Source organism: Dendrobates tinctorius, unplaced genomic scaffold (assembly GCF_039654945.1).
Source record: "Dendrobates tinctorius isolate UK_male_01 unplaced genomic scaffold, ASM3965494v1 ptg000250l, whole genome shotgun sequence".
In the NCBI taxonomy this organism is placed as follows: Eukaryota; Metazoa; Chordata; class Amphibia; order Anura; family Dendrobatidae; genus Dendrobates; species Dendrobates tinctorius.
Genome location: NW_027361917.1, coordinates 25,663,782 through 25,685,914, shown reverse-complemented (window position 1 = coordinate 25,685,914; position 22,133 = coordinate 25,663,782). Strand labels below are relative to the sequence as shown.

General features: G+C 44.2%; 1 protein-coding gene across 2 annotated transcripts in view; it reads left to right on the top strand.

Moving 5' to 3' along the window:
* The window catches only part of MORN2 (MORN repeat containing 2), a 61,749-nt gene that overhangs the window by 6,054 nt on the left and 33,562 nt on the right, over positions 1-22,133 (top strand). For both annotated transcript variants that reach the window (XR_012224886.1, XM_073557552.1), the window contains exon 2: positions 1,825-1,878. Coding sequence is in view for 1 of the 2 variants with exons in the window: in XM_073557552.1 (XP_073413653.1) it covers positions 1,825-1,878 (54 nt within the window). In the remaining variant the exon portion in view is untranslated. The remainder of the gene's footprint in view (positions 1-1,824; positions 1,879-22,133) is intronic.

Below are 22,133 nucleotides of genomic sequence, written 5' to 3'. Positions count from 1 at the left end.
CTGCATCATCCACGTCTCCCAATTATCATCTCCAACTACACTGCCCTGGGACTACAGCTTCACCTGTGGGGAGCCTTTACATCTTTGCTGCACCCTACCATCAGTCCCAGCGGATCTGCATGCAGAGTCGGCTCAACACCTCAATTGCTGAACACCACAGGTGGCGTCACAAACTATTCATTCAATTAACTAAATTACACCATTCAATCTCCCCTATTACTTGGGCGCCCAGGGCCACGGACCGGGTCACTGCTGCTGTGACACATCCCGCTGATACCAGCCCGGTACCGAGTACCCCACAGCCCTGGGAGGGCGACCCACTTGCGTTAGGAGGCGCAGCGTACGCTCGACGTGGAGCTCTGCCCCCTGCCACGCCTCCTCCGATCAGCTCCGCCTTGCGTTTGGTGCAGGTCGGCGCACCGTCAAAAGGTCGCATGCGCCGGCAAAAGCATACCTGCGCACAGCCTGCGTACCCAATGCTATAGATAAGGTATGCAGGTCGCATACAGCGTCATGTGCCCATAGGCAGAGCTGACCAGAGGAGGCGCCGCAGGGGGCGGAGCTTCACGCCGAGCGTACGCTGCGCCTCCTAACGTGTGAAAGTAGCCTAAGACACAACTGTTTTTCTTAAATGTTTTTTTTTCAACTTCTGAAAAAAGCCAATAAATACAATAAAACATCCCCCAAAAAGTACAGTTTGACAGCGTCCTTGGATGCACCGTGGAAAGGAGATTCCATTAAATCTCATCCACTTGGCTGGCACAGTAAAACGCAGCAGATTTTAATTAATAATAATCATAAAATTAGGATTAACCCAGGCAATATCAACTCCACATTGACCCACACTATATATTAAACCATAGTGACATGTCAGTACCTCGTGAGTATAGAACAAATTTCCAGCTAAAGTGCTAAAAAGAAGAAAAAGTAGAAAACCCACAGTCGTGGATGTTCTTTGAGGTACAGAGTGCTAGGTCGTCACTGTAGTTTATATTGCCTGGGATAATCCTAGTTAATAATAATAATAACAGAAACCACTTGATAACTGTGATCCAATATACATTCCTAATGAGATGTTTGCGAATTAAAAAAAAAAAAATCAATATGCAAATAAAAGTTACATTTTAATTACACATTCCCCCCTTTTTTTCCTTATTTATGTATATTGATGATAGCCCTGGAAGTTTATTCTTGGATTGCTACTTCTGCACAGAACAATTTCAATTTCTATATGGTGCAGAAGAGGTTAACCAGGATTTCTCAGTAAAAGATTTGATAACACATCACTTCCTTGTTAGATTAGTGGATTTCCAGCTCATAGAGCCATCACCAATGTCTAGAACTAAAGCTAGGTGCAGACTACTGTAAGCTCTCATCTGAGAGAACTGGGTCAATTATGCAAATTACGTTTATCAGAGTGTGATCCTAGTTTCTTGGATGAGGAGAAGATTGGGAAATTTTTTTTTCCCATACTGTCTATTTAGTCCATGGAAATCAGACCGCACTCAGATGTCATCCATGTTCAGTCTTATGGTTTCCACCTACTCATTGACTTGCATGGCTGATCACAATCCAAAATCGGATCAAACTCGAGAATGCAGTGATTTTTTTTTTTCTCCTTGGACCCTCTCGGTCCTAAGAAAAAATATGAAATGTACTCGGCCCCATAGAATAACATTGGTCCAGGTGTGAGCCGATGTTTTTATCGGATCGCACTCGGACTGATACAGTCGTCTGTATGAATGGGACTGTGCTAGAATTTGGACATAGCCCTTAGTTTGTCAGTGGTGCATCTAAAAGCTTTTTATTTACTTGTTTTTCTAGAAACTTCTGAAGTTTTCCAGATTTCATTTGTTTTTCCAAATGGAGACACTTATGGTAAGATATTTTTATATATACAGTATATATACACTTATTATAAATTGTATTGGCATGTTGGCTTTACTAAAGCCATAGCTCTAGGATATTTCAGTTTATAACCAGCTCCTAATACAAGTGAGGCTTTAGGAGATTAAAAACCTGTGATCCCAATGTAATATTACCCTTAGGCCGGGATCACACATGCGAGGAATACGGCCGAGTCTCGCATGCTAACACCCGGCACTGCCGCCAGCACTCAGGAGTGGAGCGTGCAGATGCATAGCAATACATTGAGCCGCAACCATGCAGCCTGCCATCTAGATGTAGCAGAGCTAGACCCATGGTGAGACAAATAGATTAGCAGCATGTCTGCGGAAAGGTGAGGAATATTGTTTTTTGTTTTTTTTTTTTTAAATCTTTTGCTTATGACAAGGGTGTCGGGGGAATGGGCAAGGTCGTAACTATGGTTTAATTAAGATTTATTAAAGGAGTCTGTGTCATTCTTTCAATTAAAGGACTTTATTCTGGGTGTCTGTATTTTCATACAATGTGACTATGGGATTAGTAATGGGGGTGTCTTATTGATACCTCTCCATTACTAACCTTGGGGCTTGATGTCTCCTGTCAATACAAAGGTGACATCAACTCCCCCAACTATCACCCCACTTGCCACCACTTCAGGGCAAGTGAGAAAAGCGAGGCTAAGTGCCAGAATTGGCGCATCTTAGAGATGCGCCTTTTCTCGAGCGACTGAGATCTGATGCTTTTAGCCTGGGGGGACCAGTATCCATGACCCTTTCCTAAGCTATTAAAATCAGCATGCTGCTGTCTGCATAGCCTTTGCTGGTTATTAATTATAGGGAGACCCTACGTCATTTTTTTAGGATCCCCATTTTAATAGCCAGTAAAGGCTAAGTATACAGTTGTGAGCTGATATTAATAGCCTGGGAAGCTCCATGGGTATTTCCCCCTCCCAGGCTATAAACATCGGCCCCCAGCCGTCGGCTTTCTCTCTGTTGGTTGCGAAATTGTTTTCCGAAAAATTATCTTTTATTAATTAAATACATGTACAGTAAGCTGCACACACACTTTACTAATTGTATTTGTCACAGACATCTGTATATCTACCTATTCTATTTGTATTTACTGTATGTAATCCATTTAATCTATCCTGTCGGCTTATGCTGTGATTTTACACTACTCAGCTGCTGAATTGCCGGCTTTTCATCTATCTATGTAATATATATACATATATATATACTGTATATATATGTGTGTGTGTCACTGACATCTATATATCTATGTATTCTATGTGTATATATCTATTATATCTATTCTAACCTGTCACTCTGTGATTTTACTGTATGAGGCACATGAATACCAGACTTTTCAAAGGACACAGTTGCGTAATAATCGGACAGCACTCTCATGGTCCGAGTGCTGTGTGATTTTTTTTTTTTTTTTCTCGCACCCATAGGCTTGCATTGGTGAGTCTCGGTCGGGTCTTGGTGACGATCGCAGTATGCTGTGATTTTACACACTCATCGAATACAGCTGAGAAAATAAACATTGATGGGAGCTGCCCCATAGATTAACACTGGGCTGAGTGCTATACAATGTTTTCTTGCAAAGCACTCGGCCGTATTCTACGGCAGTTTGACTTTGGCCTTACACTGTGCAGGAAAGTCGGGGAAAGTGGAAACCTATACTGTCCTTCAATCTAGGGAAGCCCTAGTCTATCTCTAACCTCAGGGTTACTACCCCTGAAGGTGAAGATGCCCGAGTCTCATACCTCTGTACCTCCTACAAAATCCTATGCAGCTCTCACCTTCCTCCTATGGAGGAAAGGGGCAGGAATAAAGTGGGAAACCAAGGCACAATGAAACTACAAACACATAGGATAAAATATAAAGGGAAAAATGTGTACACAGTAAAGAGGCAGAAAAGAAACACGAAAGAAAACCGCTTGCAACAATCTCAAGATGACAAGAGCGACACTGCAGAACACTTTCTCCAGTAAAGCAAGGAACAGAATGAAGATTCTATTGCTCACATGGAGGGAAGCCAGACACAGGTTTATATAATGCAGGGGCGGACATATCATTGGTGCAATCTGTGCGGTCGCACAGAGGCCCAAGATGTAATGGGGCCCATTTCCATCCCCAAAGCAGGTGAAATTGTGCGTTATGATATGCCGCAAAAGGCTCTTATATTGTTCTTGCACAGGGGCCCTCTCCTGACTGTGTCCACCAGTGATATAATGAAAGGGTGTGGTTCCAATATGCATCATAGTCAATAGACCACGAGGAACTTTAAACCCTTTCCATGCCACAAGAAACCTGTTAACTCATGAATGGCCGTGTAGATTTAAAAAGGACTTGTACTCAGCTAAACGCAGTGATCGTCTAATCTCAGATGTACCACAGATCCCAGCAGCTATGAAGAAGATTTCCCATGTAAAGAGAAACAGCATCATCCAGCTCATCAATAGCAGTCTCTCAGTCAAGAAATTTGCAAAACTGCATCATGTGAGTGCCATGATAGTTGGAACAATATAAAATGAAGTCTATCCATCCATTCACAAGCCAAGAGGTTGATGTCCAGGCAAAAATCATGAAGTTAGCTCATCACAAGGTCTAATAGTTCTGGAGCGGCAAACAAAGCAGAGCAGTGGAGGTGGCTTGTATGCTTTGTGATAGTGAGATCACATACGTCCATGCAAGCACCGTGAGACGCACTTTACACCAGTGTGGAAGGGTGGGTCAAAAAAAGGTGAAGAAGACTCGACTTCAATATCATTATAAGAAGCGTCAGCTTGAGTTTGCTAAAAAGTATGAAAGTGGAAAGTAGAAGATTGGAATGGGTGATATGGAGCAATGAGACGAAAGTCGATAGAATAGGTTCTGATGGTTACAAATGGGTCTGAAAGAAATAAGGGAAAAAGGGGCTAACGGATCGAGAAATTGAAGGAACTGTCAAGTTTGGTGAATGAAGCCTGATGATATGGGGTTGTTTCACAGCCAAAACCATTGAATACTTGACCAGGATCCATGTTGGTCTCAATGCTGAGCTATATGTGAGTATTCTACAAGACAAGTTACTTCGTACATTGAGTACTATGGGTATGAAAAGGACAACATAGTGTTCCAGCAAGACAACGACCAGAAGCATATGTCGAGATTGGCAAATAAATCGTTCAATGACAATGAAGTAGAGGTGAGGTGCTGAATTGGCCCAGACAGTCCCCAGACATCAACCCAATTGAACACTTGTGGGTAGAGTTGAAGAAAAACTGTATACATATCAAAGTGAGTCAACCAGTATGCACCAACTTTGAGAGCATGTACTGTAGAAGAGACCCAGGATAAGGTTTCGGTCGAGACATGTTTGAATCAGATCGAGAGCATGCCCAGAAGGATTCAGGCAATGTTGAAAGCCAAAAGGTGGATTTATAAAATTCTAACAAAATATTAAAAATTAAAATTTTAATTTTTAGGAGCAAAATAGTAGCAATGCAGTGATATGTCAAGAACCTGCATAACTAATCATATGCAAAATAGTTGCAATTCAATTTTATGCATGAGGTAGCCAAGATGATTGTCTATAAAATGATGGTAGTCTCACGTTTGAAGCTTTAGTGGATGGTGAGATATGGAGCCTGAAAGTCAAAAGTTCAAAACATTGCTACCCTTTTGCACGTCAATGTACTGTATAACTTCCAAGCACTGCACAAATTGACCAGGACAAAAAATATGTGTGGAGCAAAGACATTTTAGATATTGTTATAGGAAAGAGGTCTTTACAGTTAGAGTACTTAAACTATGGAATGTCCTATCCCAAGACTTGACCATGGAAATACAGTGTCAGCATTAAAGGAAGGGTAAAATAACAAATACTGTGAAGGGATACAAATGATTTAGCACTGAATGATATACAGTTGTGTGATAAACTGATTGTCCCCTTCCTGATTTTTCCTATTGTTTTGCATATTTGTCACACTTAAATGTTTCAGATCAACAAACAAAATTAAATATTACACAAATATAACACAAGTAAATACAAAAAGCAATTTTTAAATGAAGGTATTTTTCGGACAATAAGACACATTGGGCCTTAAGACGCATCCCAAATTTTCAGAAATAAAATAGGGAAAAAAATTAATACGTCAAATGGGGGTCCGTCTTGCAGTCCACATTCAGTTTACCTGGGAGGGAGAGAATCGGTATCGCTGGTGAAGCGGGGTCACAGGAGTAGTTCGGTGGTCCGGCGATGATCTGACTCCCATCCCAGGGTGGTTAAGTAGGTTCGGTGGTGTGGGGGCTCCGCTGACATTTTGTGAAAGGCCAGAGCCCCTGCACATCTATTTCTTCCATGCAGCGGCCTCCGTTGCCGAGATCTCAATCTGCACATGCGTCATCTCCGGTGGCCATTTTCCCGGAAGCCACCACATTGCACCAATGGAAGTGCGGGGGCTCCGGGCTTTCACAAGATGCCCCCTGCACCACCGAACCTGATGCACCAGCCTGAGATGGGAGTCAGATTATCGCCATGCAGTGTCGGACCACCGGACACCCCTTCTTTCCAGCCCAGGACTGGCAGAATTGCCTGACTCCTGCTGCCTACACACTCCTGTTAAGTACATTTGGACTATAAGATGCACCCCCATTTTCTCCAAAAAATTTTGGGGAAAAAAGTGCGTCTTATGGTCCGAAAAAATACGGTAATTGATCTAAGAAAGGCTGAACTTAATGGACGTGTTCTTTCAGCATTAGAAACCATGTTGTGTTTTAATTACTGTTTTGTAAAAATCTTTGCTTTACATTTGTTTGCTGAACAGGTTGGAGGACATACAGCTCATCACTGTGCCTCCCCAGCCTAATGCTGACCATTCACTTTTCATAGCAGTTAGCCAACAGCTGCTGCCCTTCCTGCACACAGTACTCATGCACACTGCTGCCATTGTAAATGTGTTCTGAACAGAGAGAGGAAACACTACCAGACTCTTTTTGCAGTGACTATTTGCCAAGATAACAAAGGATTGGGTATGTTGAAATTCAGCAGCCCAACATCTGTTATAATGTAGACTCTGAAACCATCGCACACATTAAATGATTGGCGGGTACAGTTCACTGTAATCTAATGTGCATGAACACCCTAAGACAGGGTCGCAGGTGGCTGTTCTTTTATTCCACTTTACTTTTGATGTATTGACCCTTCCATTTTTCCGTCCTATAAATAATGAACGGTTTTCTTAGTACAAATCAGACATACAAGGTCTGTGCATAAAGCAATATATCAATAAATCTGAGGAGGACTGGTCGTAGAGTCTGTGATTTGCTGATATCATGAAAAGGACATTTCAGGTACAATATCTTGGCTGAGATTTGCAGAAACATATTTCAGCAACTTCTTTGCTTCATATAGCTGCACTTATTTAATGAATGGGTTCTCCCATCACAACTCCCTAAAGCATGATGAGCTTGTGTCCATGTGGCCTGGCCAACATAACAATAACCTTTTATTTTCTGCAGTGATTGAAGCAATGCAAAGCTGTTCTAGGCTGACATGGTATGTTGTGTGCAATTTCCCTTTAATTATTTCTAAATCCAACTAAAGGGTTGTATTTAGCATCCATGTAACATCCATGTGTGTGCACACTCTATCTGCTTCTGTCGCCAGGTGGGACCGCGGCATCATTACAGGCACAATTTAGCAGTTTGGGTTGATATTCTGGGACTGGTGGAGCTGTCCAGGCAGGGAGCTTGGGGGTTAACTCCTGAACATCATCATCTAATTTACTCCCTTTTTTGTGCCTTAGGCGGTCTCAAACTATTTAAACCCTTGGCTTCCAACCATTAGTTGCCAGTTATAAATTTTCTTTCTCTGGTTCTGCTTCTCTGCCATTGTCCAGCTAGATAGTTTCTGCCCTAAGCCCATATTTTGTCTACTCTGCTGCTTAAAGATTCTGTTCCTGATCATCCCATGCCAGACAGGACCACTGGCCAGCAGCTACCTTGAACTGGCCTTAGGGACCTCTGTGAAAGTCTTGATTCTTGTATAGGAGTTAAATGGTTTAGGTCAGGGCACCTCCTGAAATCTACTAGGAAACTAGCTAACACAAAGACTTGTCCTTGAAAGTCCTTTTAAGAGTTGCTTAAGGCCTCTTTCACACATCAGTTTTTTGCCGTCAGGCGCGATCCGGCTTTTTTTTGTAAAACCGGATCCGGCAAAATGCAATGTCGGATCCAGTTTTTCCCCATTGACTTGCATTAGCGCCAGATCGCGCCGGATGGCATTGCGTTTCATCCGTTTTTTGCCGGATCCGGCTACTTGTCTCATTCCGGCGTCTGGAAAAAACGGCTACTGTAACGTTTTTTGTCTCCGGCGAAAAAGCCGGAAGCGCCGGATCCGGCGCTTCCAGCTTTTTGCTACAATGAAAGTCTATGGGCGCCGGAATGCGCCGGATCCAGAAAAAGACGGATCCAGCCACCGGATCCGTTTTTTTAAGTCTGCGCATGCTCAGATCCAATTGGCCAGCCCCCAGGAAACAGATATAACCTGCTAGACGGATCCAGCAAAAAAAACGGATCCGTTTCTACAGTTCTCCAAAATTTATGCCGGATCCGGTTTTTCTAAAAATAGCCGGATCCTGCCTGACGGCAAAAAACTGATGTGTGAAAGTAGCCTAACTTCCACCACAGAACACCCTGACAGATATCCTTGCTATGGACACATTCCTTATTAATGAGCCCAGGAAGGTGAAAAAAAGATACCTCCCAAACCAGTGCTTCTCTTCCTTAGGCTGGAGTCACACTTGCGAGGAATACGGACGAGTGCTATGCGATAAAACATTGCATAGCACTCGGACCGCTGTTAATCTATGGAGCAGCTCCCATCACCGTTTTTTTCTCGGTTGTATTATACGTGCGAGTGAAATCGCAGCATGCTGCGATTTGCTGCGTATATCTTCCGAGACTTGCCAATGAAAGTCTATGGGTGCGAGAAAAAAATTGCACAGCACTCGTACCATGCAAGTGCTGTCCGTTTTTTACTCACCGGTGTCCTTTGAAAAGCCGGCAATTCATGTGCGGATACAGTAAAATCACACTGACAGCTTAGAAAAAAATAGATATATACACATAGAGAAAATATATATATATATATATATAATACAAATGGAGATTCAGTGGCGCTTGTGTATGAGTGTAATTCCAGCAGCAAACACTAAGACACCTGTCACAAGTGTGTCAAAGAAATAAGGTTAAATAACTCATAATATTAGTGTGCGCTTGGAACACTCATAAAGAAGAGGGAAATCTAAATTAGGTGGTTATAGAAAGAAAAAAAAAAACCTCTTAGGCCGGGGTCACACTGGCGAGGAATACAGCCGAGTGAGAGGCGCTAAAAGCACGCATTAGACACGGACAAATGATTCTCTATGGGATCACTCGCACCAGGCGTATATTTCTCATCCGTATCCTACGCTCCGTGCCAGTCGCAGCATGCTGCGATTGTCAGCGTACTACGCCCGTAGTACGCCAATGCAAGTCTATGGGCGCGCAAAAAATACGGATTACACACGGACCAGACGTGTGACCTGCGAGCAATACGCAGGTCTTTTGGCTGTTGACAGGAAATGGGGCAATCCATCATCAGGAAGCCTAGACATGCAAATGAGCTCAAAAAGCGCTGCAGACATCCAGGAAGTACGCCTCCACGGAGTACAGCAGCAGCATGGCGTCCACGTACATAAATGTTGAGATGCTCATTGTCCTGGTGCAGGAGCGTCCCGAAATCTGGGACCAACGCGATGCAAATTATGCAAACCGGGCAAGAAAGGAGGCATCATGGAGGCCCATCTGTCGCCAGATGTACCATGACTTTTGTGACCGACCACGTGAGGAGCAGCATAAAATTCGTAAGTACAACGCAAAACATCAGTAACCTTAGCGCGCAAGAAAAAAGGAATATAGAATCAGCACCCCCCTTCCTGTGCATGTACTTTTAGCCTCATGAGGCCGTTACATTTGGATGTGACACGTGGCTTCACACAGCCATAATTTGGGGTTAGGCCACAAGCTCCTCATCCTCCTAGACAAAACAATTATTAAGTGTAGCTAAAGAGACCCTGGGTATCGGCCCAATTACATATGCCACCATGGGTAGAAAGCACACCCCAGAAAGCCCAATGCCTAGACTACTGGTAGAAAATGTGACCTCTCAAATATGTGAATTTGACAATATTTCCTGTCACATTGCAGTGGAAGATGTGATGAAACGCTGGCGAAGCATCCGGGACCAGTACCGCCGGGAACGCCAGCAGCGGTCCAGGAGTGGGGATGCTGGCTACGTTAAACGAAAATATATATTACGACCGCCTCTCCTTCCTCGCCCCAATTCTGGATCTGAGACCATAAGTAGATACCTCACACCACATTACACAAATACTTTACAGGGCCAAAAATATTGATGTATTTTTGCCTCTGTTCTATTTCATAACAGAACTCAATCCAACCTTACGGATCGAGGAACGGCCTCAGAGGCAGAGCCCATAATAGATCCTGTAGGGGATGAGGTGGCTGGCCCATCTTCTCCCCCTACAAGAAGGATGGCAGAAGATGAGGCATCACAGGACAACCCAATGGCTGCCCAACACACAACACCACCAGGACGGTCTGCTGCTGCCCCATCACCCATCCTGGAAGAGCCGGGCAACTTGAGCAGCAGCCCAACTGGCCAGATCAGGGCCTCCCCACAGGCTGCTCTTACATCACGGCGCACACGAAGAAGGCGCCAGATCACTATTCAAGAGAGCAGGACCAATGTGGACACAGGGGTGCTCAATTATTTATCTAGAGTAACTACAGATGATGGGGAGGAGGCCTACGCACGTAGCCTCACCCTTTATCTCCGTGCCCTACCCGTGAGGTCAGGCTCCGTATTAGGGGATGTATTCAGATCCTGCTTGATGCAAGCACCCCCCCCAATACCCCATATGAGGTTTTCGAATTTCTGGAGAGGTGGCAGCTCCCCCCCCCGAAATCTAATGCGCATGAGACCATCAACACAGATGCTTGCTCAAGCAGGGTCCGAACAGCCCCTAATACGTGGGCCAACACCTCAACCCCTTCCTCCCACTACCCAACCTTCTATTCCACAGCCCCAAATGTCAGCCTCTAGCCAACCCCACCAATATGGCCACTTGTACCCACCCAGTGTTGGAGGCTGGTCCCAACCTGGTTGGGGACGATCTGGCTATCTTGGTGGGTATGAGCCACGTGCCTACCACAGCCAACAAGATGCCCCTCACCATCATCATTACTCTGGCCAGTATCCCCAACAGTCCCAAGAGGCCGGACAATTCCAGCATCATGGGCAACAGTATGGCCCCACACAGGGCGATGTTGGCCACAGTGTCCAGCAGCACCCACAGGCTGCTCTTCCACGTTCCCCTTCCCCAACCTATGAGGATTTATGAGTCTGACGCCCGGAGAAGTCCAGTGCGGTTTAACTGGTGCTCCAAATAGAAAGGAAAAAACAGGTGTTCTCCATCACCCAACTTTTTTACATAATTTAACATCCTTATTTTTTCACAATGTTTTACAATCATATGGAAGAATCCATCATGACAGGCAAGGCAACCTCACGCCTTTCAGACAGATATTACATGTGTGTACAAAAGAGAATATTTCAACGCGCTATACTGTAAAATGAGAGGATGAAAATACACTACTCACTTGCTTAATGCCTAGGAAAGGCGTGCTGGCCTTAGTGAATTAGTCACCTTTTTTGCTAACAATATCTAGTAAAACAAATCAAGGCGACCAGCCTTCAGAATATCACGCTCTCTCTATGTCTTAACAAGTGAGTTTTGTTTTTTCATCCTTTCCAGTATAGCATGGTTAAATATTCTCTGTTCTACAGACAGGTAATATCTGTCTGAAAGCCGTGAGGTAGCCTTGCCTGTCATGGTGGAATCTTTCTATGATTGGAAAACATTATGAAGAAATGTGAGTGTTATCTTTTAGCATTTATTTTGGTGATGGAGCTCACCTTTTTTTTTTTTTTTAAATCTAGTTTAATATTGTCATGCAGCAAATTTGTTATTGCCTAATCTTTTTTTGGGTTATGTTATGTAATGTTACTTTTCACAAAAGTTAAAGAAGGCACAAAGGGTCATTTTGCCCATTGCCAAAATGTTATTATGGCAATATTATGTTTGCCTTTAAGCAAACAAAAAAAAAAGGCAAAACTAAAAATTTGTCTACTATAATTAACGTCTCTGTGTGATTTTTCACAATCCCTCACAACATACTAACATACACGAACCAATGCAATGAAACAGTCATAGAAACATAAGGGGTTGAGTAATATATATTTAGACACACTTAAAGAAACAAATTATAACATAGACACAGCATGCTCTTGCCAAGAAGTTGCCCCCTCAGGTGAGATAAAGTAATTATTTAAAATAACACGCACTTTGAGGCCAGAGAGCGGTCTACGTTGAGGGTTCATAGGTGGTCTCACCCTGCGCACATTGTCCGGACTACGCACAACACCATCAGAGGATGAACAATCATGTATCCTGGTAAAGTCAGGCAGAACAACACAGGCTTTCACAACTTCATTGACATTTTGTTCACTCAACTGAATGGCAGACTGTAGTACCCGCCATTTGGGACAAATAAACACTCCACCAGTCGCCTAGCACGTGATAGGCGCAAGTTACAAATTCAGCGCCTGTGGTCAAGGTTGCACCGGGGATATGGCCTCATGACATTGCGCAATAACAGAAAGGCCTCATCTGCCACAAGGACATAAGGGACTGATTCTTCTGGGGAGCCTGGTAGCTGGCGTGGTGGTGGTAGATCCAACTGGTTGGTGCGTAGCCGCCGAGCCATTGTGGAAGTTTTGAAGACTCTAGAGTCTCCCGTCCTTCCATAGGCCCCAATGTCACCAATTCTAAACTTGTATTGAGGGTCTACCAGAGACAACAATACAACAGAAAAGTATTGTTTAGAATTGAAGAATTGGGAGCCAGAGTTCGGCGGATTACGCACCCGGATATGATTGCCATCCAGGGCCCCAATACAATTTTGAAACTGGCATTCCTCCTCAAAGTCCCTTGATATCCTCAACCAGTCTTCCATCCTGGGCTCGGGCATGACCACTTCATGGAGTCTTGTCCAGATTTCTGTACATGTAGACCTCACTATGCCTGAAATGGTTGATCTTCCAATGAGAAACTCATGGTGGAGGGTGGCATAAGACAGGCCAGTGGACAGGAAGCTGTAGAACAACATGAATTGATAAGTTTAGAATGCCTAAAGTCCAAAAACATCAGTTACATGCCGACCAAACTTGGGAGGAATTGAGATAGAATACCACACACATATTTGGTTCCACAATGACTAAGTGATATGCAGTACATATTAGAGCTAACATTCTGGTGTGTAAGGCTACTTTCACACATCAGGTTTTCGGCGTCAGGCGCGTTCCGGCGTCGTGCCGGAGCGCCGGATCCGGCAAATGTTTAGTAAAACTGGATGTGACGGATCCGGTTTTCTGCTGGATCCGTCTTGCGCTTGACAGCCAAAACCGGATCCGTCTCATCCGGTTTTCGATCCGTTTTTCGACGGATTACGCCGGATCCGGTTTTTAAAATCGCCCCTTGTGGCCTTCCGAAAGGGATTGGCTACTGAAAAACTATATATAGCGTGTTCCTACAGCCCTTCTTTGACAGGTTGTAGAGGAGAAAGTGCAGGTTGGAGAGAAGAGCAAGTTACTGGCGAAGATGGATGTTGTGATTGGAAATATTTTGAAGAATTTGGCGGATTTTACAGCGGAGGCGAATCGTTTGAGGGTGATTGTTCTGGAGAAGGAGAGAGCGAGACAGCAGCAGCGCATCAGGCATCGTAGACGACGTTTGTGGATCCACCCCATCACAGCCAAGAGAATGACGCGTGGGGTCTATTCTACACTCTGCATGGACCTTAGACGAAACCCGGATAAATTTTTTGGATATGTTCGGATGAAAATGGAGAATTTTGATTACTTGGTGGAGCGCATTGCACACCTCATAAGAAAATCGGACACCTATTGCCGCTTCTCTGTTTCACCCGCAGAGCGTCTGATGGTGACTTTAAGGTAAGCCACATTTATTGGATATGCTCGCATCAGAGCACACTCTCACTGCAATCTTGTTGGTGGTAGTTTGCATCTCCAAGTGTTATAGCTGACTTTTGGTATGTAATGCTGTGATTTTAAACTAATTGATTGTTTTTTAATTCCCCACAGATTTCTTGCAACTGGAGAATCCCTTTCGTCACTGCATTTCCAGTACAGACTCGGGATTTCCACCATATCTGGAATAGTGAAGTACACATGCCGTGCACTGTGGGACTCCTTAGCTGAAGAGTTTTTACCAGAGCCCACAACAGAGAGGTGGATTGAAATTTCAGAAAAGTTTCAACAGATATGTCAGTTTCCGAACTGCTTGGGCGCTGTGGACGGGAAACATATCCGCATTGTAAAGCCAGCCGGATCGGGATCGGAATATTTCAATTACAAGAAATATTTTTCAATTGTCCTCATGGCCATCGCTGACGCGGAATACAAATTTATTGCTGTTGATATTGGGGCCTATGGTGGCTCCAATGACTCAAGTTTTCAAGCTGTCTGCCATGGGGCGTAAACGGTATGGAAACACCTTCCAGTTCCCATCCCCTAGACCGCTGCCGCAAACATCTGGTCCACCTATGCCATTTGTCTGTGTAGGGGATGAAGCCTTCCAGCTGTCAGAACACCTTTTGAAACCGTACGGTAGCAGAGGATTGTCAAGAACAAAACGCATTTTTAATTACCGCCTCACAAGAGCAAGAAGAATGGTTGAATGTACCTTTGGTATTCTGACAGCCAAATGGCGGGTCCTATTGACTGCGATCAACCTCAAGACAGAAACTGTGGACGAGGTGATCAAAGCTTGCGTGGTACTCCACAATTTTGTTATCTGCAAGGAACCCATTTCCATTGAGGACACCTCTGAAGAAACCACCTTGCAAGATTACCATGACATTACCACTAGAAGTTCTGTGACGGTTTCAGTAATGAGGGACAATTTTGCACTATACTTTATGTCACCTCAAGGCAGAGTACACTGGCAGGATGACAGAGTGTGAAAGATTTGTGCCCTTAACCAAACTTGTGTACCTTCTGTACCAACAGTATATACCTTTGCCAACCAAAGTTGGCTATCTTGTCATGGTCTTAATATTTTTACCTTTAGGCCACAGGTGTGTACCTGGTTGTGTTTTATGCAAAGTATTTCACCTTTTAACAAAAGTTGTGTACATTGTTAGGAAATCACCAACAATAAACACAACTTTTTAGGTGAAATACTTTGCTTCAAACACAACCAGGAACACAACTGTGGCAAAAAGCTAAAATTTACCCACAGTTATATACCTGGTTTTGAATACCTTTTTACCTTTGAAATACCCTGTATTTAACCTTTTTTTTAAACATAGTTCGCCGCAGAAAGAAATGACAGACAACCATTGTAAAACGATAATTTAACTTTTATTTAAAATATTTTTTTTTTGTAAAATGTTTTTAAAGTGAAAAAACTTTTTTACTAAATGTTTTAAACCAAATGACCATTTTTATTAAAAAACACACATTATAAATCTGTGTAGTGTGGGGTGGAAATACTGCTGGAGGGGCTGCAGGACACTTCGACACTGGGAGTGTGGAGAGAGGACTGGGATCGTGGTGGGGAAGGAACAGTTAGAGGTGAAGGTGTGGAAAAAGCTACAGAATGGGTGGACATGTGGGAGGCAGAAGAGGTGGTGTGCGGTGGAGTGGAGGGTTGGGCAGGGACTGTAGGAGCAGATGATGTTGATGGAAAGTTGTATGGGGAAGGAGTTTGGTACGGGGAAGGAGTTTGGTACGGGGCAGGTTGCTGGAAGTGGGGAGATGTCTGGTACTGGGGAGGTTGCTGGTATGTAATAGGAGGGGGAGGATGGAAAGTGGCTGGAGGGGGTGCAGGTGGAGGAACTACTGGGGTGGGAGGAGGAGGTTGGGAGGTAACGTGCTGGAGAGCACCGTGGCATGAATGCATTACATGCATCTGCTGGGTAGGAGAGAGCGTTTCCATGCGCTCCACAACAGACCTGAAAAAGGTGTGGTTTGGCGAAGATCTTGCTTCTGAATGCATGGTTTGCAGAAGTGTCTTCACCTCCAGAATGCTGGAGTTGATCTGCTGAAAGCCTGCGGAGATTTGCTCTGACAAGACTTTTAGACAGTTCTGGAAAGATGCATTCAGATGCAAGAACTCTGGCGCATAAGTCTTTTCCTGACCCCTCTGCCGCTGCCGCCCAGTACCCGCAGGTGTACTAGAAGGGTGGGGTAAAGGGAAAGCGATCTCCTCACCAGCAGCTTCATGTAATGTAGGCGGCCACGATGCTCCTGTGCTGGTGGATGGGACAGATGGGTCGAATGTGTGGGAAGGCTGGGAAGGTGCAGATGTACCGGGGCGGTCGAAGTGTCCCTCGGTGCCGGTCTCCTCAGGGATTGCCTCAGACGGGTCCAATCGTGCAGGCTCCCGAGTGCTGCTCACCGTGCTGTGGAATAAAGAGAAAAAAAAAACAATTAAAATAGTGACATGGCATGGCCCTGGCTGAAAAAAAATTGTTACATCTAAACATTTTTTTTTCACATGTGGTGTGTAATATTTACCTTCTGGTGACCATTGTATCCCGGAGGAACGACAGGGCTCGTGCGTACTTGTACTTGCTCCTGCGTCCTCCAGATTCACTCGGGGCCCGCATCTCTTTATTGAACTCCTTCTTGAAACGATCCCTCACAGACCGCCACCGCCTCGCAATTCTGTCCCCTGAAACTAGAAAGGACAAAGTGGTTAGTATACAACATCAGCGTTTCCCAAACTCCAGTCCTCATGGTCCCCAGGGGTCATGTTTTCAGGATTTCCATAGTAAATAGAAATCCTGAACACATGATCCGTGGGGACCACGACGACTGGAGTTCAGGAAACACTGGTTTACATCAAGCAACCGGTACTGTATATACTTACGCTCTTTAATCTGGGCCCGAGCATCGAGGTCCTCCCAGCGGGCCACAAGAAGCGAACAGATTTCCTCCCAGAGTCGTCGGGTAACGATCAGGTCAGCATGGCGGCGGTCAGCCATATTCCATAGCGGCTCCCTTTCTCTGACGAGATCGATGAGGTGGTCAACATCAATTCCTCCATCCTCACCGTCTGAGTTGGGAGCACGCTGTGAAGGCTGTTAAAGTAAAAGAGAAAAATAGCAAAATTAGTCACCACACTTAAGACATGAAATAAAAAGTGTACCAAAATTTAACTTAAATATTATACTTACACGCTGGTGACCGTGTCGCCGACGACCCTGGGAGGCACTGCGAGGACCTCTTGGCCGAGCACCAGATTGGGAAGACTAGAGAAGAAAAGAAAATAGTTTATGTGTTTGGATGTTGGCATTTGTTTGCTGTGTGTGGTCTGCGGTGCATTGTTTTCTGTGTGTTGTGTGTAGTGTGATGTTGTGTTTCTGCGTTTGATGCAAAAAACTTACCAATTGTGAGCCCACTCCAGGTGTCTGTCCACCCCTTCCTTCTTCTTCTGAGAGCTCCTCTTCAGCTTGTGATTCCTGTTTTGAAATAAAAGGCAATGAATAGACATATATTACAGAGATGATGGATTTTGGAAATAAAAACTTACCGTCAAACGCTGACGATGCGAGGGAGGGCTCCCAGAAGAAGATGTGCTGTCCTCTTGCTGGCCAGACTCCATGGCTGTGGGTGGTGCTGTTGCTGCTGCCAGTGCTGCCAGTGCTGCCACTGCTGCTGCTGCATCTCTTGGGCGGCTGTTGAATAAAGAGAAGCAAAGGGCCAATGAATATCTTGATATTCCATGGCCCTAGTTTTGAGGAATGGGGGATTTGATAATTACCGTCTCTCATCTGCTGCTGGACTCCCCTCCCGTTGTTCAGCATGCTGCTCCATTTGGGGTGGTGGTGGTGCTGATGGTGCTGCAGTGGTCTCCTGCCTTCTCCTGCGCCTGGTTGCTGTCTTGGGTGGCATGTTGGGTGTGGCTGAGGGTCCCACTGTCATGCTTTTATATATGTGTCTTGTGGGCAGAGCTACTGAGCATGCTCAGACCCAAAAAACCGGATTGCGGCGCTCATAGGCTTTCATTGTGTGAAAAAGCTGGACACGCCGGATCCGGCGTATCTGGCTTTTTCGCCGGAGACAAAAAATGTTACAGTAGCCGTTTTTTCCAGACGCCGGATTGCGACACATTGCCGGATCCGGCGAAAACCGGATGAAACGCATGGCCATCCGGCCCGATCCGGCGCAAATGCAAGTCAATGGGGGGGGAAACCGGATCCGGCATTGCATTTCGCCGGATCCGGTTTTTGTCAAAAGTGCCGGATCGCGCCTGACGGCGAAAACCTGATGTGTGAAAGAGGCCTTAGTTGAAACATATTTGGAGTAAGATGAGGCCATAAAACTTTGTCCAAGAAGGCAAAAAAACATACTTTAGCACACACATTAGGAACATAGAGAATGTGGTTGTGTAGTACATACCGTATTGTGAGTAGAAGTCGCTCCTCTGCAGATATCGCTTTGCGCATCCTTGTGTCCTGAAAGGTTAGCCCAGGGCGCACTGTCTCCAAGAGTCGATCAAATGTGGAAATGCTCATGCAACAGTACTGGTAAAATTTCTCAGGATGCTCCCGCAGAGAAGAATAGAGACGGTGAAAATGACCTCTTGTGAGTCGTTGCCTCAAAAGTGGATGTACCCACATGCGTCTCCTCCTCCGCGGATCCACTATCACTGGGTATGGTTGCCCAACGCGCAGTGACAAAAGCCAGTTCAAGAGAACCTGCTCAGTTGTATTGAATCTCAGACCCTCTGCCATGTTGCACAAAGAACAACAGCACACCTCGTGAAAGCAAGCTCACAAATGTACAGTATGGAGGCAGCCACCTGTTTCTGAGTGTAGAAATAGGGTGCAGGCTAATGATTTAAATAGTTAGCAGGCCTCAAAACCGTTAAATGTCCATTTGCAAGGCTGCCAGAAAATCTCGCCATACGGATTGCATACGGATACCATACAGATTACATACGGATGCAGACATGCGCAAAATACGCGACCGCACCTGGCTTACTGATGACCTACGGAGCACTATTTAGGGGTCATTCATCCGTATTACGCATGTAAACTACGGAGCGTATTTTGCGCTGGTTAGTGTGACTCCAGCCTTATAAGTGCTCTTTATGTAGCTGGATAATAGCGAGAAAATAGCAATCAGAAATAGACAATTGTAAGACCTCAGAAGAAGTGCTTAAGGGAAAAAAATATATATATAGATGCTGGTGGCAATCTTAGTTCCAACCTGAACAATCATTAAAAACTAAAAAGGCAGTGAGTGAGGGTAAAAACCTGAAATCACTGAACAGGTTATATACTGCAGGGTACTTCTCCCTGATAGCAGCTTAAAAAAAGTCAAATTGCAACCTGTGAACGGCTGTGTAGAGTAGCCGCAATAGTAAATGCACAAGTCAGAGCGGTACCTGTAAAGATAATGCGATGCGAAGTCCTCACTCCAGTAAGCGGTGCAGGTTAAAATAGCGCTTTTTGCTCCAGCGCTTGGAAAAAGAGGGGGGGTTTGTACACAGGGGTATAGATGAGTTACAGGGGCTGCCCCGGCCGGTGGCAGCCTCCTGTCAGTGTACCTCCAGCTGTGGAGTAGACGTGAGCGGACTCTCCTGCTCCCGATGTCTGTGAGCTTCTCCCGACGTCTGTGAGCTGCTCCAGGTATACAGGACCTTTGTGATGTGAGTCAGCACATGACCACGTCGGTTTCACTTGCTGGTGGTTGCGGCGGGGACCAATGGACTTTCCAACGTGTTTCAAAGACTAACTGTCTTCTTCCTCAAAAAAATAAAGGGAACACTAAACAATACAATGGTTGGAGGTTGATGTCACCTTTCAGGTGACATTATTCCCCGAGGTTAGTAATGGGTTAGTAATGGAGTGGCGTCAATAAAACGCCCCTATAACTAACCCCATAGTCAAATTGTAAAGAAAACACAGACACCCATTAAAAAATCCTTTATTTGAAATAAAGACACAGACGCCTTTATTATTCTTAATTAAACCATACTTAAAAACACACCTAATCCATGCGAAGCCCTCGTTCTCCTGTAATAAATCTAAAATAAGAAAGCAACAATATACCATAAGTGACCATCGTTGTGTCCCACGCCATAATCGATATTTGGGGTATATACATTTTTCAACCTGCACGGTGCTAAGATGAGACCGTTCCGTCTGAAAAACCACTGGTGAATGAGGAGATGTTGCCAGCGCAGCCTCATTGACGTCAGCGCTAGTCACTGAGGCTGCGCTGGCAACATCTCCTCATTCACTGTATTGCCAACTGTTTAGCAATAAGGTTCGGATACGACTTTAAAGAAGGCACCACTTGGATATGACACAATTTTATTATACAATGATTAATTTAAATGATAAAACACCAAATTAATGGAATGGCAGATATAATATTACCCTGTTTTGTTAATTCATTTCATGTGAATCATACAATTAATATGAATTATAGTACATAGAAAAATAAGCATCCATACTATACATTACCAAGCATTGTAGCATCACTTCTCCGCTGGAGGGACCACAGTGTCAGCGAGAAGGAAATACTCTGGTCTTGCCATCACAGAAACCGTGCACCCACGATACCTTCTGTAAATGTCCCTACCTCACTGACACAGGGTCCACCTTTTTATACACAAAACTCCCAGATCCTCCCCTATTACATCTGTGCAGTATGTTTAGGCTGAATCATCAGAATCTTGAAATTGCACAGTTGGTTGTTGTCTTGATAACAACACAAGACTTCAAGGTCTGTTTGTTATAGACTACTACAATCTTAGAGTTTGTTTGCACCAACCCAAGATTTATTTGCCCTTGGTATGTCTCTTAACAATAGCACAATGCATCAAGGTTGTTTGCTACTAATTATAACCCAAGATCTGTTTGCCTCTAACAATCAATGTTGCCTGTCCAGGTCCAACATATGTTGCTTGTTACATAGTTAACTCTTCATGCTCATAGCATAACGCTCTAAGATGGTGGCATATGGTCAGTATGACTTCCATAATCACCTATTCTGAAAACTGGATACCTATCGTAACCCAGGCACACACTCATACTTGTCTCATTTGTATAAAAATCGGTCCTTGATTATTGATGTCATGCATGACCATTGCTACATTTTGGTCTCCCTTGTTGAATTCCCATCAACCACCCTCCAATTGGCAGGATATAGAAAAGGGAAAGTATTCAGTATCTATCACTGTTTGACAAAGCAAATATCACCGTGGTCACTTGTGTGCAAATCAGGATAATGAATCTTTGAAACACACAACTTCAAAGACCAAAGAACAATAAACCTTATCAACCTTGTCTTACGGTATTAACACAGAGCAAACGCTTTGTGGCTCAGTATCAAAGTTCAGTATCAATGATATTAAACCATAGTATATTGCAATATATATAGTGTTTGGATTCAAACCACCATATTTCATATTTGCAATACTTTCCACCCTTGGTCTTGTGATCATACTATATCAAAGCATATAAACAATATATTACAATATGTAGGCTATAAGATATCCATATTTTTATTAGCACCACAATCCACCCTTGGATATCTTACAGCTACACATTTATCCAACAACAACAAACCAATGCATGCATAATAGAAATTACTCCTTAAAGTTAACCTAGAGCTAACACCTGACCCACTAGTTACATTAGTTGGAATATAACGAAAAGTGATATTTCCAAAGGAAAACATCCCACCTCTAGGCAATCTTACATGTTCTGTAAATGATGGAGAGATCACTATACTGTTACACGTCATATTTTTGCCCGCCCTCATACTTTTACACTTTTTATCTAAACTGGAGCCACATGTAATAGCCCTCTCCCCAGCCTGATTCATCATATTTAAATGTTGGCATCTGCCTATTTTATCACAAGTCCACTGACAGCATGGATCAGCTGGCATAATACTTGGAATCCTTCTGTTAATCATTTCTCCCATTAGAAATTTCTTCAGTACAGTTCACACTTTGGGTCACATCTTCTTGGATATACCACCATACAAGTTTCTAATATATATAGTGGTAGCAGTGATAGTCTTTGCCC